The sequence below is a fragment of the Lolium perenne genome, chromosome 4 (assembly GCF_019359855.2).
Source record: "Lolium perenne isolate Kyuss_39 chromosome 4, Kyuss_2.0, whole genome shotgun sequence".
Classification (NCBI taxonomy): Eukaryota; Viridiplantae; Streptophyta; class Magnoliopsida; order Poales; family Poaceae; genus Lolium; species Lolium perenne.
Genome location: NC_067247.2, coordinates 288961008 through 288987549, shown reverse-complemented (window position 1 = coordinate 288987549; position 26542 = coordinate 288961008). Strand labels below are relative to the sequence as shown.

At 46.0% G+C, this 26542-nt stretch overlaps 2 protein-coding genes and 1 long non-coding RNA gene across 3 annotated transcripts; 2 read left to right on the top strand and 1 right to left on the bottom strand.

Annotated features, from left to right (window-relative positions):
* Window positions 1-6732: 6732 nt before the first annotated feature.
* LOC127348965 (uncharacterized) lies at window positions 6733-8482 on the top strand. Its single transcript, XR_011756850.1, has 5 exons — window positions 6733-6996; window positions 7072-7211; window positions 7302-7371; window positions 7480-7534; window positions 7723-8482. It is a non-coding gene; the product is annotated as an uncharacterized lncRNA (long non-coding RNA).
* A 2241-nt stretch (window positions 8483-10723) lies between these two features.
* LOC127348964 (pathogenesis-related protein 1) lies at window positions 10724-11630 on the bottom strand. Its single transcript, XM_051374807.1, has 2 exons — window positions 11336-11630; window positions 10724-11250 (listed from the first exon to the last, which is right to left on the bottom strand). The coding sequence occupies exons 1-2, from the start codon at window positions 11520-11522 to the stop codon at window positions 10943-10945; spliced, it is 495 nt and encodes a 164-aa protein (XP_051230767.1). The 5' UTR covers window positions 11523-11630; the 3' UTR covers window positions 10724-10942.
* An 8698-nt stretch (window positions 11631-20328) lies between these two features.
* Window positions 20329-21218, top strand: LOC127348963 (pathogenesis-related protein 1). Its single transcript, XM_051374806.2, has 2 exons — window positions 20329-20616; window positions 20702-21218. Exons 1-2 carry the CDS (start codon window positions 20430-20432, stop codon window positions 21007-21009), a joined length of 495 nt encoding a protein of 164 aa, XP_051230766.1. The 5' UTR covers window positions 20329-20429; the 3' UTR covers window positions 21010-21218.
* Window positions 21219-26542: the final 5324 nt, after the last annotated feature.

Below are 26542 nucleotides of genomic sequence, written 5' to 3'. Positions count from 1 at the left end.
TTTCTAAATGTTAAAAAATACAAATAATATATCAAAAAATTCAGAAAAATAAAACTAATTCATTTCAAAATGTTTAAAGTACAAATAATATATCAAAAAATTTAGAAAAATCTAATTTCTTCCCTCATCTATCTTCCCGCCTCTGTCTTTCACGGGCTTGCAGGAAAAAATTCTGAGAGGCAACTTCCGAAGATGTCGTAGGGCGTGTGCACCAACGACATCTTCGAGAAGCTGCGCCACGGGAGATTTTCCAACCCTTTACCCAACACTGTTAGAGGAGATGGAGTCTTTCACGGGCTTGCAGGAAAATTTTCTCGAGGAGCAACTTTCGAAGATGCCGTAGGGCGTGTGCACCGATGATATCTTCGAGAAGCTGCGCCACGGGAGATTTTCCAACCCTTTACCCAACACTGTTAGAGGAGATGGAGTCTTTCACGGGCTTGCAGGAAAATTTTCCCGAGGTGCAACTTCCGAAGATGTTGTAGGGCGTGTGCACCGACGACATCTTCGAGAAGCTGCGCCACGGGAGATTTTCCAACCCTTTACTCCATCCATGGGGATGAAACTCTCCCTACCTGCTAGGTTGGCTTGTTGGTCTGCTTGCCAAGGCGTATCGATGCACCTTTTATAGGCACGGGGCCGCTTCTCCTTTGTCTTGTTCCTCCGACAGGGCGTCGTGCGCTACATGCTTTATCTCATCGAGCAGTGCGTCCACCCACGCGTCCTTATCCTACCGACAGCTTTAGTCACGGTTGCACCCTCCAGCTGGGACTAAAGCTTACCCAAACGTCCTTATCCCACCGACAGTTTTCTTAGATGACACAAAACCACCTTTAGTCCCGGTTGCACCCACCAGTTAGGACTAAAGGTTAGATGACCAGCTCTGGATTCCTCTTCTTCCCGCCATTTCTTCTCTGTCTTCCCGCCTCTTTCTTCCCGTCACTTTCTTCCCGCCTCCTGTCTTCCCGCTCCCATTTTTCCCGCCATTTCTCACTACATATATGTAGCCCGGCTTGGCCAGCATTATCACATCTCTACAATCTCTCATCACTCTCTTATGGCTTCCACCGTACCCACTCTAACCTACCATCAGGTGGAGGAGCTTTGCGCGTCGAACTACCCTTGCCCACCGGGCTACCGCGTCCCCGTCGGCTAGAGCCTAAGCGCCGGAGGCGTGCCAGTCCCTCCCGTCCCTCAGGGTATTGCGCGCCGGGTGGCCATCACAAACCACTACTACCTCGATCTCACGCCGAAGCAGCGGATGAATCCCCGCTGGCATCCCGATAACCAGCATACTTGGGACGCCTTCTTCATCAATCGGCGTGAGAGGGCGCTCGCCAGGTATGAGGAGGATGGTCTGCCTCCTGGGAACTTCCACGAGGCCGGCCGTCGGCTATGGTGGTACAGCCGGACTCTACAGAGCGTCATGGACTACATCATGGCCGGCGATATCCCCCGCCTGCGCTACCCTCAGTTCGAGCCACGAGCGCCGCCCGACGACAGCGACGACGGCAGCGATGACGATGGCGGCAACTTAGAAGTCGGCGACTATCAGTACAACGACGGTGACTATGAAGACTACGAGTATGCATGTTATACGCCTAGGAAGGAGTATGACTAAATCACTCCAAATTTCATGTATCATCGGTGGTATCTCGAATCAATCGAATCATTCGAAAATGGACACCAAACACATCACAGATATAGGAAGTCACTTTCCTAGTTTGGAAATGATCCGGTGCATTTATGGAAGGCGCTAGAATGTTCTAGAACCTTCCGGAAGAAATCACCATGGAAGGTGGAGTCCCGATTGGACTCCACCAACCCTAACCAGCCAACCAAGTGGCAGGGTGGAGTCCATGGTGGACTCCACCTCCTTGGCTGGCCAAGCAAGGGGGGAAGGGAGAGTCCCTGTCCCTCTAGGTTTCGTCCATATGGAAGTTTTTGAATTGGGGTCTTATTCGAACACTTTGGGCAAACCCTAGGGATTCCACCTATATAAATAGGAGGAGAGGGAGGGTGCAGCCACTCTTGGCCACACCACCAAAGGGCCCCCCTGGCCGGCACCCCTAGCCACCCCCTCTCTCCCAAACCCTAGCCTCTCTCCTCCTCCATCTTCTCCCACAGCGCTTAGGCGAAGCCCTGCCGCAGATCTCCACCACCACCGACACCACGCCGCCGTGCTGTCGGGATTCCGAGGAGGATCTACTACTTCCGCTACCCGCTGGAACGGGGAGAAGGACGTCGTCATCAACAACGAACGTGTGACTGAGTACGGAGGTGCTGCCCGACTGTGGCACCGTCAAGATCTTCTACGCGCTTTTGAAAGTGGCAAGTGATCGACTACATCAACAACGAGATCTAATCTCGTAGGCTTTGGAAATCTTCGAGGGTTAGTCTCATGATCTTCTCGTTGCTACCATCTTCTAGATTGGATCTTGGCTTGTTATTCGTTCTTGCGGTAGGAAATTTTTTGTTTTCTATGCTACGAATCCCATCACTAGATGCCTCCGGCGATGATTTCTCCCTCCGGCAGGGTGCCGGGAAGAGCTTCAGAATCCCCCGAGATGGGTTCTGCAGTGGCGGCCGCGACGAAACTTTTCGTGGATGGAGTCTCGGGTCTTCAGGGTTTTCCCGAGATCATGATTAAATAGGTGGATGGGTGATGTCGGTGGAGGCCAGGGTGGCCCACACCACCCCTAGGCGCGGGCCAGGGCTAGGCCGTGCCTAGGGCAGGTGTGGCCGCCCTGCTGCCCCCCTTCGACTCTCCTCTGGACTATGTCTTCGTTACGGTAAAATATTGACTTTGGCTTTTCGTTTCGTCCAATTCCATGAATATTTATTGTACAACTTTTCTGAAATACAAAAACAACAAAAAATAGGAAACTGGCACTCTGACATCTTGTTAATAGGTTAGTGCCGGAAAATGTATAAAAGTGCAACGAAGTATGAGCAAAATATATATAAATTGGTGTAAAACAAGCATGGTGCATCAAAATTTATAGATACGTTTGAGACGTATCAAACGTCTTCTAGCTAATCCCGTGCCAATGACTTCTACGGATGCACTTGTAACAGGGACCCGCGACCAACATTGCGACTTATCAAGGATACGATATCAACGGGTAAACATTCTACACTTAGCATAAAGATAAAAAAATAGTGAACATCAGAACTCAGGGGTAACGATGGAATCCTACACAGTTGACAAAAAGGATAGATACTACAGAAGGATCGAGGAGAGCTGAGAGTTCAATATGCCGATGTTCCGTGTTAGGTGGGCTAAGAATATCATAAAATAAAATCAGTATTTCACTACCATGAATATACTACCAGCCCAAGCCAAGAATGTTGGGGCGAACATCACAGCCAAGAATGAACCATGGGTATTAGCCTCGCAGGTAGCTCAATGCTTCTTCATAACCGACCCGACTAAACCTAGTCGGGTTGTCGTAAGGAGATGCAATAGGAACATCGTCTGAATGGATGGAGTTGCCCACGAGGAAGAATTAGACCAATACGGCGACCCAAATATTGAAGAAGAAGAAGACGAAGAAGAAGAAGAAGAAGAAGAAGAAGAAGAAGAAGAAGAAGAAGAAGAAGAAGAAGAAGAAGAAGAAGAAGAAGAAGAAGAAGAAGATGATGATACACCATATACTCCAAGAATAGGCAGAACCAAACTACCTAAGAAAGGTCGTCCGTTCAAAAGAAGAAGTCGTGATATGGGGTTAAATTATTCAACATCAAGCAAAAAACGTAAGAAGAAGAAGATGATTGTCAAACGATGAAGCAGTAAAGCTATTTATATATTTATCAGTGTACTCTTCTAAAATTTGTATAAGCATATATCTAACTAATTGCACAGTGGTGTAGTGCATGTATTGGCCAAGTTAATTAATTAATCATCCATGTATAATCATCTATATTATATGTATCACTATTTTTCATATTTCGAAACCATGTATGTGCGTGGTTTTTCATTATTTAATTAAGCGCACAGTGAGATACCAGTCGCGTGTGGCGGCAAATACGCGATGTAGGAAGATACCAGTCGCGTGATACCAAAGAGACGCGCTTCCAATAAGTTACCAGTAGCGTGCCCGTTAGGGTGCGCGCTGCTATTAACTTATTCGCAGCGTGGCCACGTGGGCGCTCTTTTCGGTTTAAGGAACTCCCGCGCCCATATTCGGGCATAAATTCGAAACTCGCGCGCTGTCGACCGCCTCGCGACGCCGCGCGCCGCCACTGCTCGCCTAGCTCCAGACTCCGCCACCCACTGCCTTGTTCCAACACGCGCCGCCAACCGCCTTGCTCCACGATGCTTGACCTGCTGCTCGCACCGCCGTCCGCTAGACCTAGTCGCACCGCTGCCCGCCGGACCTGCCCGAGGGAGGAGGTCCACTCCGCCGTGCGCCTTCCCCATATTGTCTAGCTCTTGTCCGCCACACACAGTGTGAGTCGCGCGTCCACCTCTCCTCTTGAGACCACCTTTGACTGCGCCCTCTAACTCCTCGACGAAATGTCCGACCGTGAACTAGTGGTTGAATTGTGTTGTTGACAACGAGACAAGAATGGTGTGAATTGTTGATAATGAGACAAAAATGATGTGTATTGTTGATGATCAAACAATGATGTGAATTGTTTATGATCATGAGACATGGGACATGTATATGATACATGCTATATATATGACGTAAATGAGTTGCTAATGTTTTGCCGAAATATTGATTCATTTCTATTTCAACACATTTCTAGCACTCCATATATGTCTTATTTTAGAAAAGATCATGCCAAAATTTTCTATATTACTAACTACTTGCAATTTTATTAACTTTAGTGCGTACTTTGTCGACCAAAAAGCACGATGACGAGCTAGATCGTCAAGAAGAAGATTTTAAATGACATGGATATTACTGGCAATATTTAATGCCTGACCCGTCGCCAGGGAATTCAACACACTAGGTGGCATTCTCCCATTCAAGGCGAAATCGGTCAAGTGAAGATGCACTCGTGGGGTGTAATAAACTTTAGTATGATCTTCGGACTATGGTCTTCTCTTTAAATTTATTCTGAGACTATGAACTTGTGATGTAAACTTTATTCCTAAACTTATGATGCTTTTGCATGACGAATCATGCATCCTTAGTTATGTTCCTTTGTATTGCGAACTTTTTTGTTGTTGTTGCCTAACATTATGGTGCATATTAATTATCTATGGCTTGGCTTATGAATGGCTTTGGCATATGACACATCTATCTTGGGTATAGAGATGGCGAAGAAGTGGTATGTCGTGTACCAAGGTAGGGCTCTAGGAGTGTACGATGAGTGGGATGACTGTCTGAAGCAAGTGAACGGGTTCAAGGGAAACAACTACAAATGGTACAAGAGAGCAAAGCTGAAGCGGAATCTAGATACATGAAACACCTGTTAGGGGAAGAGAGGACGGAGGAAAAGACTAAGGAGGAACAAAGGAAGAAGAACTGGAAGAAGACCATCTTAGTCTCTACAATGTTGCTTGTGATTGCAGTTGTGTTGTATGTGATTCTAATGTGTTAGATGCATGCTAGTTGTATCTACATGTATACTAACTTGTGTAATATTGTGATGAACTTGATGTACTAGTTTGGTACTCTATTGAGGTTTGATTAATGTGAATAAATTCTGTTATATGTACCTGATGAGGGGGCTCTTGGCAATACCCACCATGAGGGGCTTAGGGTTGACGGGATACTGCAAGTTAGCACGAGACATCAGATACCAAACAAACAGAAGGCAAGATTTTACCTAGGTTCGGGGCCCTCGATGAGGTAAAACAGGTTACAATGGGCCCATCCTGCTCTTGTAGCCTTTGTAGTTGTTGCCCTTGATGAGGTAAAACAGAAGGCGAGATTTTACCCAGCTTCGGGCCCCTCCTGCTTGTCTGATCTTGATTTATCGATGAAAAAGGTTACAATGGGGCAGCCGATAGAAAGCGTTGTGATGAACTCACCGGAAGGCAAGGCTTCTAGGTTTGGTGCGTACGAGATTGTGTAGGATGATTTCGAAGTCCTTCGGTGGGCCATCTCCTGGCCTTTATATAGGAGGCCAGGTCCGAGAGTCCTGCTCGGATTCAAGTATGTTACAATGAGATCGAATCTGATATTCCAACATTCGACGTTTCCTCGCCTTGTTCATCATGAATCCGTCTCCTTCTACCTTTCCTTCATCGTAACTGGCGTATTGGTCCATCATGGGCTGCAATGATCTTCATGGATCCCTTGTTGGGCCGAAGGAGGTAGACCAATGTTGGGTACCCGAAGGGTAATGCCTACATCAGTACCTGATTTGAATTGTTTAAATTGCTGGAATAAGCTGGCATGTATCAGCAGAACTGGAACCCAACACGAAGTAGTGGTAGCGGGCGGGCAGGTAACGCGGCCAGTAAGACCTACCAGCCGCGTGTGCCCCCACGGGACTAAATCCTAATATAAGCGGGCACGGCCTGCACACGGCAGGTAGCATCTTTTATCTTTAAATAGCAATCCCCCGCTACTGATTTTGCTGGCCTGTGGTGAAGCCACGTCACTCCATTTCTTCCAAAACCGTCCGCACGCGCACAGTCTCATCACGCGTTGTTGGGCATGGCTCCCCACTAACATGGGCCGCCAAGTACGGTACCGGCCGACATGGGCCACCAAGCATGCCTGGAAGACGGCCTGCCCATCCCCCATTCCGTCGACCTGGTCAGCGGTCAAAATCCCTTCTCCTCCCCATATCTTTGTTCGTCTTCCCCGGCTGCCGCGAAAATCCCTCCTCTTCCCCACGAATCTGCCACTGCAAGTTAATTGCCATCAAAAGACCTGATAAATCCGAGCATTGAAGGACTGCAAACTGCTCAATTGAGCTCATATGCTGCAGCAATTGTGTCCACCTTATAAAGATGTCCCGCTGCCGTACGCATCGACACCCAGAGCGACATCGTTCTCGCCGCCACAACGCGAAGCACCCTCAACGCTGGTACATGTCCGATCCCCTTTCTAATCCCTCATTCAGTTTCTCGCGGTCCCTCAACATACGTTTCGGATCTCGCAGGTTCATCTCTTGCTGGAGTACGGCTCGACGTTTATCGACGCACCCGATTGTACTCGATTCAATCACCTGCTACCTTTGGCCCTCTCAATTCCTCCGGATTTCTTGGATTCTCAGATCACTCGCGGGTATTTCTTCCATTGGTATGCATATTCTAATCTTGAGTTGCTAAACTGGAATTCAAAACGCTCTGTCAATTGCAACCTCCGCTTTTCTCACTCAGTTCAGTACAGTTTTCTTATTGTGCTTTTCAGATGGTGAAAGCTTTTGTGTGGCATGTTTAACCAATCTCCATCATTCCAGGTCAACTTCTTTTTAATGTATACTATTCTTGAAGCAAATTTGGCAGCTTCTTTACATGTCCCTGTTCTAGCTGTTGAAATTTGTACTTTATTTGTACGGATTGTCCAGGAAATTTTTTATTGGCGAGAAAGCTGTTTGGAGAATACGAGTGCCCAATTGGAAGGTGGCTTAGTTTTTTGGGATTAACCTTTATTTTCTTATGTCTATCTTTCCGAAATTTTATGGCTTCCTCTCTGTTAGCGACTTGGGAAAGTATTAACTCATTCATGTTCTTTTTCCATTACAGATTCCCTTAAAAAACTATTATAACTTGGAAAAAAATACTAATCCACTTTTATCCTACCATTGCAGATTTACTTCAAAGACTATTTTCTCCAGATTACTATTGGCAGAAGTTTGGATCTGAACGTTGGCACCTTGGAAATTTTCCAGTTTGGTTGAACCATTTCCACTTGAAGTTTATTAATTAGTGAAACATGCAATGCCATTTCTGTTCAGTTAAAGTGGCAGCATCTGAACTTGCATTATTATCCTTGAAGTAACAAGACTGAGTGGCCTCAACTTTATCTTCTCTGGATTTGTACAGAAGTTACAGGCTTGATCAGTACAGTTCTACTGAATTTAGGATGCCTCATAATACAGCGGGAACTACATATGACTTTAGTGCACTCTCAAGCGACTTTTGATAATCTGTTTTGTTATTCCATCTGCTTCATATGTTTTTGCATTCTGGGTGTTTGATTTTTCGCTCATCCCGCAGGTTTGTTATCTTCCACGGACGACAATACTCAAGGGTTCAGAAACAAAAGATGCCAGAAAAGATATTATGTAGCGTTTTCGGCGATTTGAACTTTTTTTCTCATACATGAATGATAGTGTTTTTGCCTTCTCCGTGGTACATACATAATCTGTAGCATTGTGGCCATCATTTCCATGGCTTAATGAAAGGTCTTGTCATCATAGTAGATTTTTCCTTTCATTTCATTTCCGACGTGTATCAGCATTGTATAGGCTTTTTTTTGTACACATAGATCAATGGGGATTTCTTTCGGAAAAAAATGTTGTTGGTCAAAGTTAATCCATTGGGACATATAGTTTGTATTGATGAAAGTTTAGCAGAAATTTCATGCTTCCACATACTTAGGATTCTACGTACTTTTATTGCTTAACCTATTTTGGTATCAAATCACATGGCTACACTGAAATTCTACACTCTTTGGGTGAGCTAAACCAGGTTATTTAACATGGCAATATGTATATGATGCATAATGGGTTGGCAGGGAGTAGTAAATACCTCTCTTTTCACATACAGTTATATGTGCAATTCTTTTTAGTTTATCTTTTATTTGCAGATATTTCTCCATTTGTTTTGCAAAAAATCAATGATGAATTGATGGTGCATTTATATTCTTCTAAACCTTTGTCATGACCCATCTATATCAGTTTGAGCACATCCAACTCTGTGTTCATTCAATCAAAATGCAAGCATATGTGTTCAATGGAGCCAAATTGAATTCAAATGTAGATGAAGCAAATAAAAATTCAAAATTAGTAGTTACTTTTATGTTAGCTGTAATATTTGAGCTTCACAAGTGTTGTGATCCTAGATCACTTGCATCAAGCAAGCCAAAATCACATGTTTTTATTTCAAAATCCGAGCTACAAATTTCCGCAGCAACGCGCGGGGTATCATCTAGTTTTACTAATCGCGCGCCCCAGGGCACGCGACTACTAAACTAATAGCAGCGGACGGGAAGCGCATGCGACAGGTAAAGGGATTACTAGTCTCGTGCCTAGGTCCTGCGCAACTATTAGGTTCTTACCACTGGCGAGGTACCAGTCGCGTGCCGGGGCTGCGACTAATAGTCCAATTTGGCACGCGACATGTAGTCTTTTCCCTACAAATGAGTGGAGAAGGAGCTGTACCCCCGATTGATTTTATGTTTTAATTTAGGGTCCTTTATACAAAAAGTGAGGGCTTCCTTGTATTTTATTACTTCCTTCTAGCCCTCGTTGTAATTTGTAACTCCACTGCTAGTAATGAAAGCTTCTCTGTCCTTCAGGACCGGCCCACTGTTAAAAAAAACACTCAATGTATGCACATCATGTACGACACTACGTGGATGATCTGCCCCGACAACTCCGACAGGCCAGCTACACCTGCATGTTACCTGCGACACCTAAGGTATCAGCGGCAACACATACAACACCAACGGTAACTGCAACCACGTGAACTCCTCCAAAGCGGCTTCATCGACTTCATGTACACCGTCGCCCCAATGACACCTAGAAATCTATACATCACCGAGTCAAACTAAAACGAGTCAAGTCCATCGATCGTCAAGCACTACACGAGAAGTAACATCAGCGCCAACCACGCACCAAGCCGGTGTGGAAAGAAATGCAAATTGATCGTTGCGGTCTACAACAGAGCATGGTCTTCGCCGACATCATCCTTGACACACCGCACCGCTGCCGCTACAAAATCCACTTGATGGACATACAACCCAGTGCCCTTTGACAGTAGTATTGCCAAGCGAAAGGACATGATACCGATGATGGCACTGACTGCATTCGACGGCTAAGACTGCATCGATACCTGACATCACTATTGTGATAGCCCCAACAACCGCAAAAACAGTTCTGACAAAACCATTGTGTTCCTGTTGGCCTTCCTCCAGTTCTGAAAAAACCGGTGGATCCACTTATGAATGTGTCCTCTGTCAAGATGCCCCGAGAATGCGCCCATCCGACATCCGCAAGGCTGCTCTTCCACGACAGCAGACCCGTCCATCGCGCATCTTTGTGTTCCTCTGGCGAAGATGGCTACACCACCTGCGATGATTACATCATTGACCATGAATATCTTGGCCACGGGTAATCTCGGGTACCTCGACATCATGGCTACATCTAGTGACATATCAGCGACAACTCAAGTCACAACATTCGCGTTGTTAGCAGCATCCACGACACTCCCGTTGTGAGTGCGGGAGGAAAGAGAAGGCACCAGAAGAGGATGTTGATGATGACAGACCACAACGAAAGTGTGAGATTTTAAATCCAGATGCAATCGTCCGATTCACTCCCGCTACGACTTATGAGAAATGTTAGAATATGATATATGAGACGAGTTAGGACAGACATAGGACTCTGGACTCTTCACCGTCTTGTACTACAAGTTTCTCCATCTAGTGTACCTCTATATATACTCCACAAGGATTAGCATAATACAAAAAAAAAACAAATATTAGGGTTCTTCGACTTTCACAGGCAGCGGTGATTCTAGCGATCGTGTCAGTTGGCAGGTGGTTCTACATCTTCAAACAGCATAAACTTGCAACTAGAAAATGTGTAATTCAAAGACATTATCTTAATTATTCCCGAGCAACACCATGAGAACTTTTACATAAGCAAAAGGGGACAATTTGAAAACAAAAGCAACATTTGAAAGTTACAAAATGCAAATTAAAAGGACATGCTTCTTAACTTGTGAAGTCCACGCCCCGATCCGGAAGAAAGCATGCAAACACCGACGTGCCTCGTATGTTTATATATGATCCCGCTGGATCGATTAGATGGGTTTGCTGTAGGCCTCTGGGTTGGCGATGAGGTACTCCTCAGCGGTCTTGAAGATGCCGGTGAGGGAGTGTTTGGCGGAGATGAGCTGGTCGTCATTCACCTCTACACCAGGCATCAGCTTGCATGCCCACTGCACCTTCACGACACAGCCGCCGTCAGCCGTCGGCTCAACCTTGATGTCCGTGGTCGCCGTCTCGACCCATACGCCGATCCCGGCTCCCTCGATGAGCGTCGACTTGCTCTCGAATTTCTCAACATCAACGAAATCGAGCCTCTCCTTCATGCAGCTGAAGGGCATTTCTGCAGGAATCATACATCTGTAATTGGTATGTGCTCCTCCGTTTGTGACATTAGAGAATGCAGAACTTAGTATATATGCGTGTACCTTTGGTGAAGTGCAGCTCCCTAACGCTGCTGGCGTGGCCGTCGCCGAGGACGACGTGGGCGCTGGCCACGATTTTGGGAGTGAGCTTGGGGGCCAGCGTGTGCCAGTCCATGACGGCGGCGAAGAAGAGCCGAGGCGCTGCGACGGATGACACGATCTCGTGGGTCCAGCTGTTGGGAGCCGCCATTACAAACTTACAAGCGAGGGTTTGGCAGGGAAAAAATGCTGGATCGGAACTTGCTCACAAGCTGCTGTATCGGTTAGTAGTTTGCTACTGCTTGGTTGCTGCTAGGGGAGCGATCGATGAGATTTAAATAGATAGTTCTACCATGAGCTTGGCCAAGTGGCGAGTGAGTTGCCTGCATGTTGTGTATGCGTTCTTCCATTATTGGTTGGTTAGCATCTGAGTCACCTGCACGTCGTTGTACCAGCGCTTCTCGATGATCGGAGGTTGGCGTTGGTTCAAACGTTATCTGACTTCTGAACTGCTGTGGCTAGTGACCACACATGGCTCTATAATTGTTATGGTCAGCTTGAGCAAAAGTCGTTGAACTTTTTGCCGATTTTTTCTCCTTGAGGTGCATTAGGTAGACTGTAAATCACAAATGGTAAAAATAGCTCATTCTACACGATTAAACAATTAGACGAAGCATTACTATGCAAGGATAGGTGATGGGCCGGCCCATCACACGCGGATTCGCGACAAAAGGCTCAACCACCGCAACTTGTCATCAATGCCAATTGCCAAAGAACTGCCTTAAAACCTCTATGTGCCTCTTCGAGATACCCAAAGACATGGATACGAAATACCCACGGGTTGGCAAATTAAAAACTTGTAGGCCAAGCCTCTACCGGTTAGAAGCTTCCGGCTAAAGCCGCCGACCACTAGAAGACATGGCAACAATCCAAAGTCCATGCTCTATACATGGACTCTGCTCACGAGAGTTGGAAGGCGAGATTGGTCGGTATAGCCGCACCCTAAGGTCAATGTGATAACGTCGTCATGGCGGGCTTCGATTTTAACCCGAAAAATCAGGGTCAGGCATCCGCATAGTGCTAGACGCTCGCATTGCCATGCGCGGTTTCGGTGAAACCCTATATATCTCTCAAGCCCGTGTGGTCTACCTATATTAAATTTTGTAAATGATGGCTGGCGCATGGACTTTTCTCTTGGTTTGTGTTTGATAAGTTCATAGGAACAATAAAACAAAGGTCGATCCTAAGTTCTCACCAAATTCACCCGGGGTGATCCGAACCTTCCTAAGTGACAGTGCATGGTTGTGCAATGGGTCATCCTTAAGGTTAAACTATTGGCTCTCTCAACCTTCCACCAAAATTGTATACACATATAAGAGCCACATCCAAGTTTTGGAGGGATTTCTAACCAGCGAAGCGCGGTTTCCGGTGAAATCTTAGCCCGTGGGCCCCGTGTTGTCTACTCCTCTTAGATTCTCCAAACAACTCGATCGATGGACTTTTCTCTTGATCTGTGTTTGGTTAGTTCATGGACTCATATAACACCAAAGTTGAGCCCAAGTTCTTACAAGATTACTCCCGGTTGACTTGAAGTGGGAGTTTCTCACTCTAAGTCTAGAACCTTCCTAAGTGCCAACGCATGTCTATGGAGTGGGTCACACACGGGGATTAACTATTGGTTGTCTCAACCTCCCACCACACTTTCATACACATATTTGGGCCACATGTAAGTTTTTGGGGGATTTCTACCATCTGAAGCACAGTTTGTTTCCGATGAAACCCTAGTTCGCGGGCCGTTTCGGTTCTCATTGGGTTTCTACATGTGGAAGAAAAGGCAAGAGCAAAGGACACACGTGCTCGATATTTTGAGGGAGGTTCTAGTGCCAATATGGTACAGAAGACAAACTTCCAATCCACAATTTCAAGAACAAGAACAAATCTAAAGGCAAAGGCAAGTTTGATGGTAAGAACAAGGCCTCACACTCAATCAACTTCAAGAAGAAGACTGATAAGAAGAAAGGGGCTTGCCACGTCTGTGGTGAGCCTGACCATTGGGCTCCTAATTGTCCTAATCGCTATGATAAGCATGGGAACGGCGGCAAGAACGCTAATGTTGTTATTGCTGGCGATACTGAGATGAAGGACGCTGGGTACGGTATTTCCCCTACTGTCCTTTCAGTATGTAACTCTCCTGATTGGTGGATTGATACGGGTGCCAATACACATGTATGTTCTGATGTTTCCATATTCTCTTCTTATCAGGTCGCAAGGACTTGCTCCGTGCTGATGGGAAATGGCTCACGTGCTTCTGTTCATGGTGTTGGTACGGTAAATCTGAAGTTTACTTCGGGGAAGACCATCCAGCTGAAGAATGTGCAACACGTTCCCCCCATCAATAAGAATCTCGTCAACGGATCGCTTTTATGTCGAGATGGTTTTAAGTTGGTTTTTGAGTCCAATAAAGTTCTAAGTATGGACAAATTGTTGGAAAAGGTTATGAGTGCGGAGGCTTGTTCCGCTTATCTTTATCAGACTTATGTACTAAAATTATTAATCATGTTAGAAATGATAGTGAGTCCAATATTTGGCATTCACGACTTTGTCATATTAATTTTTGGTGCATGACGCAACTAGCCAATATGAATTTAATTCCAAAATTTAGTACTGTCAAGAGTTCCAAGTGTCAAGTGTGTGTGCAAGCTAAGCAACCTCGCAAGTCTCACAAGACTGTTGAGGTAAGAGATTTGTCACCGCTGGAACTCATACATTCAGTTCTTTGTGAGATGAATGGCGAGTTGACAAAAGGTGGAAAAGATACTTCATGACTTTAATTGATGAATCCAATCGATATTGTTATGTGTACCTTCTGAAATCTAAAGATGAAGCTTTCAATCACTTCCAAATCTATAAAGCTGAAGCAGAAAACTAACTTGATCGAAAGATTAAACGGCTTAGGTCTGATCGTGGTGGAGAGTATTTTTCCAATGAGTTTGATTCTTTTTGTGCGGAGCATGGTATTATCCATTAGAGGACGCCTCCCTACTCACCTCAGTCTAATGGGGTGACCGAAAGAAAGAACCATACTCTAACTGATTTGGTTAACGCCATGTTAGATACATCGGGTCTATCCAAGGTATGGTGGGGGCAGGCGATAATGACAGCGTGTCATGTCGTAAACCGTGTTCCCACAAAGAACAAAACCATTACTCCATTTGAGGAATGGGAAAGGAAAAGGCTGAAACTCTCATACTTACGTACTTGGGGTTGTTTGACGAAAGTGAATGTGACCCAAGAAGCGCAAGCTTGGACCAAAACCGTGGATTGTGTTTTTCTGGGATATGCATTTCATAGCACTGGCTATAGATTTTTGATAGTGAAATCTGAGGTATCCGACATGCATGTTGCTACAATTATGGAGTCAAATGATGCGACTTTCTTTGAGGACATCATTCCCATGAAAGACATGTATAGCTCATCAAATCAGGAGATGCCTAGTTCATCAAGTCAGGAGTTAGTTACAATTCCTGAACCTACCATTGCGATAGAACACTATGATAATCATGTGGAGGACGACAATGAAGCTCCCAAAAGGAGCAAGAGACAGAGGAATGCAAAGTCCTTTGGTCATGATTTCATTGTGTACCTCGTGGATGATACCACTTCTATTTCAGAAGCCTATGCATCTCAGGATGCTAACTACTGGAAGGAAGCTGTCCGTAGCGAGATGGATTCCATCTTAGCTAATGGAACTTGGGAGGTTACTGATCGTCCTTATGGGTGCAAACCTGTAGGATGCAAGTGGGTGTTCAAGAAAAAGCTTAGGCCCAATGGTACTATTGAAAAGTACAAGGCAAGACTTGTGGCCAAGGGTTATACACAGAAAGAAGGCAAAGACTTCTTTGACACATACTCGCCTTTAGCTCGACTGACCACTATTCGAGTACTACTTTTCTTGGCTGCCTCACATGGACTTCTCGTTCATCAAATGAATGTTAAGACAGCTTTCCTAAATGGAGAGCTCGATGAGGAAATTTAAATGGAGCAGCCTGATGGATTTGTAGTAGATGGTCAAGAAGGAAAGGTGTGTAAGTTGTTGAAGTCTTTGTATGGTCTTAAGCAAGCACTTAAGCAGTGGCATGAGAAGTTCGAAAGAACCTTAACCGCTAAAGGCTTTGTTGTAAACGAAGCTGACAAGTGTGTATACTATCGCCATGGTGGGGGCAGGGAGTTATCCTTTGTCTCTATGTTGATGACATATTGATATTTGGGACCAGCCTTATTGTCAGTAAGGAGGTCAAAGACTTCCTATCTCGTTGCTTTGAAATGAAGGACTTAGGAGTAGCTGATGTAATCTTAAACATCAAACTTCTCAAGGATGACGATGGTGGAATTACATTGCTTCAATCCCACTAAGTGGAAAAGATATTGAGTCGCTTCGGGTATAGCCACTGCAATTCTTCTCCAACGCCTTATGATCCTAGTGTGCTAATTCGAAAGAACAAAAGAGCTGCTAGAGATCAATTGAGATATTCTCAAATCATTGGCTCGCTTATGTATTTAGCCAGCGCCACGAGGCATGACATCTCTTTTGTTGTAAGCAAATTGGCTCGATTTGTATCAAGACCTGGAGATGTTCATTGGCATGCTCTTGAGAGAGTGTTGCGCTATTTGAAAGGCACTGTGAGCTATGATATTCACTATATTGGGTATCCGAGGGTACTTGAGGGTTATAGTGATTCCAATTGGATTTTTGATGCTTATGATACTAAGGTCACGAGTGGTTATTTGTTTACACTTGGTGGTGGCACTATTTCCTGGAAGTCTTGCAAGCAGACCATCTTAACGAGGTCAACAATAGAAGCATAACTCACAGCACTAGACATTGCCACTGTTGAAGCAGAGTGGCTTTGCGAGCTCTTGATGGACTTACCTCTGGTTGAGAAACCAATACCCGCTATTTCTATTAACTGTGATAATCAAACTGTGATCATCAAAGTAAACAGTTCTAAGTATAATATGAAGTCATCAAGGCATATGAAGAGGAGATTGAAATCTGTCAGAAAAATGAGAAACTCCAGAGTTATTACGTTGGATTATACCCAAACGTCTAGAAACTTGGCAGATCCTTTCACAAAGGTGATGGGTTCGCCGCATAGAAAACAAAAAATTTCTACCGCAAAGACGAATAAAACCAAGATCCAATCTATGGAAAAGTAAAGATATAATCTATTAGATTGGAGCAACGAGATAGAAGAGAGACTAACCCTCGAAGATCCAAAGCCTTAACGAGATCAGATCTCGTGGTTGATGTAGACGATCGTTCCGGTGCTGCAATCCGGCAGCACCCCCGTACTTGGTCACACGTACGGTGTCGATGAAGACCTTCCTCTCCCTGTTCCAGCAGGAAGCGGAGGTGGTAGATCCCCTCGGAATCCCATCAACACGACGGCGTGGTGGTGGTGGTGGAGGAGAAATTCCTACAGGGCTTCGCCAAGCTTGCGCAGGAAGAAGGAGGAGGGAGAGAGGGGCGGCTAGGGTTTTGGGGAATGATGTGCTGCACCCCAACCCTCCCCTCCCTCTTATATAGGCGTGGGGGGCTGCCTTGGCCCCTCCTCCAAGCCCTAGGATCGGCCAAAACAAGGGGGGAGACTTCCCCCAAGTTAAGTCCCTATTTTCAAGGGATTTGATCTTATGCACTTGATCCAGCCACATGTGCCTTGTGGGGCTGGTGTGCCTGGCCCATGTGGGCCTATGCAACCCCTCTGGTCCATGTTGGTCATCCGGGATAGGTGGGGCCCACTATGGTACCCTCCGGAACCTTCTAGAACCTCCGGTACAATATCGAAAAATCCTGAACTTTTCCGGTAACCCTGAAAATGACTTCCCATATATGAATCTTATTCTCCGGACTATTCCGGACCTCCTCGTGATGTCTTGGATCCCATCCGAGACTCCGAACAACATTCGGTCTCCATCTCATATTCCATATCTACTATACAACATCGAACCTTAAGTGTGTCACCCTACGGTTCGTGAACTATGCAGACATGATCGAGACTCCTCTCTAATCAATAACCAATAGCGGGACCTAGAGATCCATAATGGCTCCCGCACATTCAGCGATAACGAGAGATCGATTGAAACATTTACATACGGTACCAATTCCCTTTTTCACGCGATACTTCACTTGTCCGAGGTTTGATCATCGGTAACTCCATACCTAGTTCAAACTTGTTACCGACAAGTACTCTTTACTCATACCGTGGTATGTCATCTCTTGTGACCGTGTCACATGCTTGCAAGCTAATTAGATGTCATTCCACCGAGAGGGCCCAGAGTATATCTATCTGTCATCAGGATGGACAAATCCCACTCTTGATCCATATGCCTCAACTTATACTCTCCGAATACTTGATCCCATCTTTATAACCACCCATTTATGAAGTGGCGTTTGATCTAATCAAAGTACCCTTCCGGTGTAAGTGATTTACATGATCTCATGGTCGAAGGACTAGGTTACTATGTATCGAAAGCTTATAGCAACATGAACTTAATGACTTGATCTTATGCTATGCTTACTATGGGTTTGTGTCCATCACATCATTCACCTAATGATCTGATCTTGTTATTAATAACATCCAATGTTCATGATCATTAAAACATGATCATCTATTAATCAACAAGGTAGTTAAACGAGAGGCTTACTAGGGACTCTGGTTGTTTACACAACACACATGTATTAATGTTTCCGGTTAATACAATTATAGCATGGGGTGTAAACATTTATCATGAACACTAAGATATAACAATAACTACTTTATTATTACCTCTCGGGCATATCTCCAACAAAAGGGTCTATCACGAAATGTGATAGAGAATGCATCGAGAGAGATGGGCTTGAGACCCACACTATGAGTTGCCTACATAGGTAACCCACTCTATGTGATCGGAGATCCCGCGAATTAGAGCTGGAAGACAAAATGTTAGTCAGCTGGGAGGAGAGTATCCCTATACTGAGTTTACCCTCTCCGTGAAGATGCAATACTCTCCTGATCTGCATGTCAAGTTGATATTTATCTTAATATGTTCTAAGTGCCTTATTCAAGCAAAGATGTTATCCTGCAGAACATCTTCTGAAGAACACACCTATGTGAGTCTGTTTGTTAGACGTCGCAATCTATGAGAGTTGGGTGCTTTGTAATAAACTCATGAAAGGCCCTGTAGTATGACGTATAAGCTCCACACCACGAGAAAGCCTCGCGGCAGCCCTGTATCGATCTAGGCTTTGTGTGAAGCTAGTTCGCAAAAAAACTTGCAGTTCAAGGCGTAGTCCACTATTCAAGTTGCAAACTAGTGTAATATGAAGTTCTTAGTGGAAGTTCAACTTAACAGTCTCCACCGTGCACCGGTATATAAAACAATGATTCTAGAATAATGGTATTAGATGTGTCAATGAGACTTTATGGGGGATTGCTGGAATTTTGCCTTGGGCCTTAGCCCATATCACAATACAAATTCTGAAATTCTCTTGGCCCATGTGGAAATGGTAAGGGGTGGGACTAAAGTTTAGTCCCACATTACTACTTGGGAAAGAGTTGGAGTGGTATATAAGGTGGGCTGTTCTAGTCCTAGTAAGTGGGTGAAAAGAGAGAAAGCCCTCGCGCACTCCTCCTCATCCGCCGTCCGCCTCGCCATGCCTCGTCACGACACACGGCGGGAATCTTGCCGAGCCGAGCTTATCTTTTTACTGTTCGGGAAATTAATTGTGTAATCAATTACGAGTTATTAACGAACGCGTTAACGCAGCCGTTTCGTTCCGGTCTTTCTGGATCTTGGACTCGTACGTGGGCTGCGTCCAACGATCTTCCCGAACCGCACTACATAAGCGCGGACGCAGACCCTACCATGTACGAGACACCATATGCGACCGCCTCTTTCCAGTTCATTGCACCGCCACCTTCATCTACCTCATCCCGTCCTTCGGTGTGCACCGAGCGGCGGGACAGTAGGCCTCCGGAACTCTGCCTCTCGTAGACCTGTACGGGTAAGGGGCAATTAGGTTCCCGAACGACGACAACCTCTTCGGCAACCTCAACATGGGCGACAACAACCAGGATGCCGCCAACATCGCCGTTCTTGATACTGCTGCCGTTAACGCTGGACGGTATGCGTTTCTGTCCTCCTCGTTTCAGATCTTGCTAGAGTTTCTAGTACTACTTTTTACAGTAAATGCGATTGGTTTATCTTGTCTGGATGCTATCTATTCATCTACTCTGTTTTTTTACGAAACACAGTACAATCAAAGACGCTTATACATACGCGCACACACTCACCCCTATGAACGCACACACACATACCCTACCCCTATGAGCACCTCCAAGAGACTGCGTTGAAGAACTGATCCGGCGGGTTTTGAGATTGACGAAGTTACCACAGGCGCCTCGCTATTGATGGGAACGTCGCCTCCCACTGAAGAATATTCCGCCTTTATGAGACACTAAAGTGTCAAATCTGGGATTTAAACTCTGATGGCCTGGGGGTGCCACTGCCCTCCTAACCATCCAATCACAGGTTGGTTCTCGTTCATCTACTATGTTAATATGCATGATTAGTTCATTAGCTATTTATGTAGTCATGATTTGTCGAGTATTAGTTCAGATTAATTTATATGATAATTTGCTTATATATTACGGGTGCCTCAAGCACGTTAGAGGAGCCGTGTCCGACGAAAATGCATTCAGGTTTGCCACGTACAAAGGTCATTCCCAACAACCTAATGCGCGTAATGGAGAAAAAATCGTGAAAAGTCAACAAATATAGCCTGTTCATAATTCAGATTCGACCGAACCGGCGCCAACCTCCGATCATCCAAAAATGCTGGTACAACGACGTGCAGGTGACTCGTATGGTAACCAACCCACATGAAAGGACGCATACACAACATGCAAGCAACTCAGTTACCAATTGGCCAAGCTCATGGTATAGAACGATCTATTTAAACCTGACCAATCGCTCCCCTACGAGCAAACAAGCAGTAGCAAACTACTAACCGATACAGCAGTTCGTGAGCAAGTTCCGATCCAGCAGTCCCTGCGAAGGCCTCGCTTGAAAGTTCGTAATGGCGGCCCCCAATAGCTGGACCCACGAGATCGTGTCATCCGTCGCAGCGCCTCGGCTCTTCTTCGCCGCCGTCATGGACTGGCACACGCTGGCCCCCACGCTCACTCCCAAAATCGTGGCCAGCGCCCACGTCGTCCTCGGCGACGGCCACGCCAGCAGCGTTAGGGAGCTGCACTTCACCAAAGGTACACGCATATATGCTAAGTTCTGCATTCTCTAATGTCACAAACGGAGGAGCACATACCAATTACAGATGTGTGATTCCTGCAGAAATGCCCTTCAGCTGCATGAAGGAGAGGCTCGATTTCGTTGACGTTGAGAAATTCGAGAGCAAGTCGACGCTCATCGAGGGAGCCGGGATCGGCGTATGGGTCGAGACGGCGACCACGGAAATCAAGGTTGAGCCGACGGCTGAGGGCGGCTGTGTCGTGAAGGTGCAGTGGGCATGCAAGCTGATGCCTGGTGTAGAGGTGAATGACGACCAGCTCAACTCCGCCAAACACTCCCTCACCGGCATCTTCAAGACCGCTGAGGAGTACCTCATCGCCAACCCAGAGGCCTACAGCAAACCTATCTGATCAATTGAGCGGGATCACATATAAACATACGATGCACGTCGGTGTTTCCATGCTTTTTCTGGATCGGGGAGTGGACTTCACAAGTTAAGGAGCATGTGTATTTGCAATTTGTAACTTTTAAATGTTGCTTTTGCTTTCAAGTTGTGTCAGTTTTCTTATGCAAGTTCTCATGGTGTTGCTTCGGAATAAAATAATATCTTTGAATTACACTCCTCGAAATAGCCTTTTGCCCCGCTTTATAAATACAGTCACACACCACCGAACCGATACAAAGTGATAAGGAGAACCTCTTACAAAAAAGTTCAAAGATAAATAAAAGAAAGACCAAGAAGAACCAAGGCTTGCCGCCGAAGCCATCGAAATGAGACCGGGGAGGATCGGAGCTCCACAAAGACGCCCCCAAGAGGTTAACGACGCATACGCCACAGTCGTCGAGACCACAAAGTCAATGGTTTTCACATGGAGCCATAGTGCAGCAAAGATAGCCATACCGCCGCACCCAATAGGGGTACGACACCCGCAGGCGTCGCCGACGTACGGATCAAAACCCTGAGCTTTCATTCGGAAAAATCTACGCACACAACTGATACCTCGAGCCGCGCAATGTCTTAGAGTCTGGACTCCTGAACACGATATGGGAGGGGTTAGTACGCCGCGCCAACAACTCCAGGATCTCCCGTGATCTGTTCCTTGCCATCCAAACAACCTAAGGGCAAGAACATCACCACCACCACGTCTCTCACCATAGAGATGGACGTGCAGTCCACCTTCCAGGGCCGCCGCCCTGGCTTCCTCGCGCTTGGAACTAAGGATGGAGGGTAGCTCACCACGAGACTAGTCTGTCGGTGTAGACCACGTGTGGACAAGAGAAGTGCAGTAGGCAGGCAGAGCTGATCCACCCGTTGATCGCACTTCGCAGCCATTGACAGCCAGCTCTAGACTCACAAGCCCGAATATGGCCTCTGGCCACACCGCGGTACTAGGACGAGATCAATCCTCCATCATCAAAGGCGATCACCGACTAGGCCCAGCAGCATGGTCTGTTAGGCTAACCGGGCCCGACTAGCCTCGTGGTCGCGCTGCAGCGTCATGGCCGTTGCCACCGTCCACCTGCAAGAGCATATCGCCATCGTACCTACCCGGCCCACGCCATTCCCAACCAGACCAACTCTAGTGTCCCACTCCAGCACGGAGCAGAAAGGCTCCACACGCTACTGCGAGCATCACGGCCAGGCCCGCATGGCCCAAATCAGGCCCTAAGGGGCCCTGATCTGGCCAGGGAGCCCAGGCGTGTCGTCCCTGCCGCCCTCCGCCGCACCCCAAGCGTTGACACTCACCGTAAAAAATAGCCACCACTGCAGCCATGATGCCCTGAGGTCGCCACTCCACCACTGGGATGTAGAAGCTACCGCCGAGCTCCGCCGCATGCACCACGAGAAACCGCCTTGGATCGCCAACCCACCGCGCGAGTAACTTGTCGGTCTGCCTCTAGAGTTCACCGCCGCCAGATCGAAGCTACCCCGCAAAACCCTCCTCGCGAGCAGGAACCAGGGGATCCGCCGCCACCGACACCACATAGGCTTTGCCCAGCGGTGCAAGCTAACGTTAGTGGTAGGGGGAGGGGGAGGACGGGCACGTTTGGGTAGGGTTTTCCCCTGGTCGCCGCGATGATGACCGAGGAGCGGGGGTGCATGCCTTACTGGCACTACACCGTCTTTGAATTACACAGGTTCTCTGTTTTTAGTTGCAAGTTTATGAGCCAAAGTCGTCTTCTTCATTCATAACTCAATTGGACATATAATACACGTTTCCTCTTTTCTAACTATCATCATTAATATGGTGTGCTTTATTTTGTGCAATTCTATTTTAGAAAGTGCATAAGGGGAAAAAAAAGGCAAAGGTAAGGCCCCTAAATGCCCTAAGGATACTATGGAGGCAAGCTCAGGCTGTAACCCCCATCTTTCTCTTGCATCTCCCTTCATCTCCGCCTTACGATAGAAATGTTAGGCTAGCAAGCACATGTGCTTATTGATGATAATATTTTTCTGGCCAGGGACATAAACATGTCGACTAATGATGTAAGCACATGTACTTGGTACCACTGAAATTATACATTCAAATGTATATAAGATGAATGATTTGTTGACTAAAGGTGAAATTAACCTTTTCATGACATTACTTAATTGGCAATTCTACTACATTTTACTATGTATATCTCCTCGGAGAAGATGAAGCTTTACAATACTATCAAATCTATAAGGCAGAAGGTTGAACGCCTTCATCGTCCAATGGAGAAAACATTTAGTATGTAACTATATCTTCCTCCCATTGACTTACACCGTATCAATGAGTTCGACCACAATTTTCAAGACTCCTCATTTGGTACTAGCGGTTTCAGCCGTAGCATACCACACTAGTAGAAAATGGAGCATCCATCTAAGCCTTTAGTACCGGTTCCCTTACGAACCGGTACTAAAGGTGGCATTAGTACCGGTTCCAGGGGTGGGACATCTATACCGGTTCGTTATGGCCCTTTTATACCGGTTCGTGTTACGAACCGGTATGAAAGGGTTCCTATCCAGTTTCCAGGCGGAGGTGGGGCCAGGGCTACACCTTTAGTACCGGTTCATCTAAGGAACCGGTACTAAAGGGTCCCCCCTATATCAGCGCGCGCCACCCCGCCCGAGCCCCCTGCATCTCATTCTCCAATTCTCATCCTCTCTCACATTTCCAAATATTTTGCACCTCTCACACTCCAATAATCTTTATTTTTCTCCACCATTTTAACAAGATTAACGGCATACATCTATCCAAGGGTTAGCAATATCATCCTTCCTTCCGGCGTTCCTAATTTAGCTCATTTCTTTGGTAGTTTTAACTCGTACTATTTTTCTAGTGCTAGCAAGGTGTTCGATGAAATGCCTAAGTTAGGGATTTTATTTTTTTATATGAAATTTGAGCTGAAATTATGGTATGTTTTGTAGGTTTTAATTAGTATCATCCCCGTCCTCACCGCCGTCGATCGCCAGCGTCGTCACCTAGCCGGCACGGTACCACCTCGGTGAGCCCCTCTTCTTTTTAATAAAAAAAATTAGTTTTATGTGATGAACTTGAATATTAATTAAGTTGGTCACTCATATATCCACGATGTTGTGTACTTAATGATTTTTCATATACATATAAAATGCAGATGAGTCGACAATGGATGTACGGTGACCGGTGCCATCCCGAGTTCATTAATGGCATGCATTATTTTCTCAACGTGGCTGAGGAAAACAGGCGGTCGAATGGTTTCATGTATTGTCCATGTAGTTCCTGTAAGAATATGAAGGATTACTCTACCTCAAAGACCCTTCACGTCCACCTGCTGGACAACGGTTTTATGCCCAGCTATAATTGTTGGACCAAGCACGGAGAAAGAGGGGTTATATTGGAAGACAACGAAGAAGAAGAGGATAGTGACAACTATCCCTTATTCACTGAAGACGGTGATAGTAGAATGGGGGAAGACGAAGCTGAAGAAGAGCCCATTTTCGATGAGCCGATTTTTGATGACCCGGATGACGATTTGGGTCGGGCCATTCTTGATGCGAAGATGAACTGCGGAAATGAAAAGGAGAGGTTGAAGTTGGAGAAAATGTTAGAGGATCACAACAAACTGTTGTACCCAAATTGCGAAAATGGTCAGAAAAAGCTGGGTACCACGCTGGAATTGCTGCAGTGGAAGGCAGAGAATGGTACTTCTGACAAGGGATTTGAAAAGTTGCTGAAAATAATACTCCCTCTGTTCCATTCTGTAGTGCCTATTGTTTTTTGGCACGGAAATTAGCGCAAGAGTATTTTTTACACAAGACCCCTAGCTGAACGATTTGAGATCAACATAAAATTTGGGAAATCCATATCTTCCTAACTTACCATAACAATTTTGGGAGCTGAACGATTTGAGAGCTGAACGGGGAGGGGGTAATTGAAAAAAAGCTATGCTAGAACCTTATATTCTGAAACAAATGCCAAAAATTTATAGGCACTATAGAAAGGAACGGAGGGAGTAAAGAAGATGCTTCCAGGGGAGAACGTATTGCCCTCTAGTACGTACGAAGCAAAGAAGGTTGTCTGCCCTCTAGGATTAGAGGTGCAGAAGATACATGCATGCATCAATGACTGCATCCTCTACCGCGGGGAGTACGAGAATTTGAATGCATGCCCGGTATGTAGTGCATTGAGGTATAAGATCAGGCGAGATGACCCTGGCGATGTTGAGGGCGAGTCCACCCCCAGGAAGAGGGTTCCTGTGAAGGTGATGTGGTATGCTCCTATAATACCACGGTTGAAACGTTTGTTCCAGAACAAAGAGCATGCCAAGTTGTTGCGATGGCACAAAGAGGACCGTAAGAAAGATGTGATGCTGAGACACCCCGCTGACGGGTCGCAGTGGAGAAAAATCGACAGAGAGTTCAAGTCATTTTCAGATGACGCAAGGAACTTAAGATTTGGTCTAAGTGCAGATGGCTTTAATCCTTTCGGGGAGCAGAGCTCCAGTCATAGCACCTGGCCAGTGACTCTATGTATCTATAACCTTCCTCCTTGGTTGTGCATGAAGCGGAAGTTCATTATGATGCCAGTGCTCATCTAGGGCCCGAAGCAACCCGGCAACGACATTGATGTGTACCTGAGGCCATTGGTTGAAGAACTTTTAGAGTTGTGGCGTGACGAAGGTGTACCTGTGTGGGATGAGCACGAACAAAAGGAATTTAACCTACGAGCGTTGTTATTTGTAACCATCAATGATTGGCCTGCTCTTGGTAACATTTCAGGGCAGTCAAACAAGGGATACAATGCATGCACACACTGTTTAGGTGAGACTGACAGTAATTATTTGGGAAACAAGAATGTGTACCTGGGGCATCGTCGATTTCTTCCAAAACAACATCACGTAAGAAAGAGAGGAAAGCATTTCGGAGGTGAGGCAGATAACCGAACGAAGCCTACCCGCCCTACTGGGGAAGTTATATATGATATGGTCAAGGATTTAAAAGTGATCTTTGGAAAGGGTCCTGGCGGACAATCTGTTCCGCATGATGTTGACGGACACGTACCCATGTGGAAGAAGAAGTCGATATTTTGGGAGCTACCCTACTGGAAATTCTTAGAGGTTCACTCTGCAATCGATGTGATGCACGTGACGAAAAATCTTTGCGTGAACCTGCTAAACTTCTTGGGCGTGTATGGGAAGACAAAAGATACACCGGATGCACGGCAAGACCAGCAAAGTATCCACGAAGGAAACAACCTGAATCCAAAGAAGTATCAAGGTCCTGCCAGCTACGCTCTTACCAAAGAGGAGAAGGAGATCTTTTTTGAAGTCTTGAGTAGCATCAAGGTCCCGTCTGGCTTCTCGTCGAATATAAAGGGAATAATAAACATGTCAGAGAAAAAGTTTCAAAACCTAAAGTCTCATGACTGCCACGTGATTATGACACAATTACTTCCGGTTGCATTGAGGGGGCTTCTGCCGGAAAATGTTCGAGTACCC

Coding starts and splice junctions, on each gene's coding strand:
- LOC127348964 (XM_051374807.1), bottom strand. CDS start 11,522: ATGGCGGCTCCCAACAGCTGGACCCACGAGATCGTGTCATCCGTCGCA. Junction 11,251..11,335: donor GGAGCTGCACTTCACCAAAG/GTACACGCATAT, acceptor TGATTCCTGCAG/AAATGCCCTTCAGCTGCATG.
- LOC127348963 (XM_051374806.2), top strand. CDS start 20,430: ATGGCGGCCCCCAATAGCTGGACCCACGAGATCGTGTCATCCGTCGCA. Junction 20,617..20,701: donor GGAGCTGCACTTCACCAAAG/GTACACGCATAT, acceptor TGATTCCTGCAG/AAATGCCCTTCAGCTGCATG.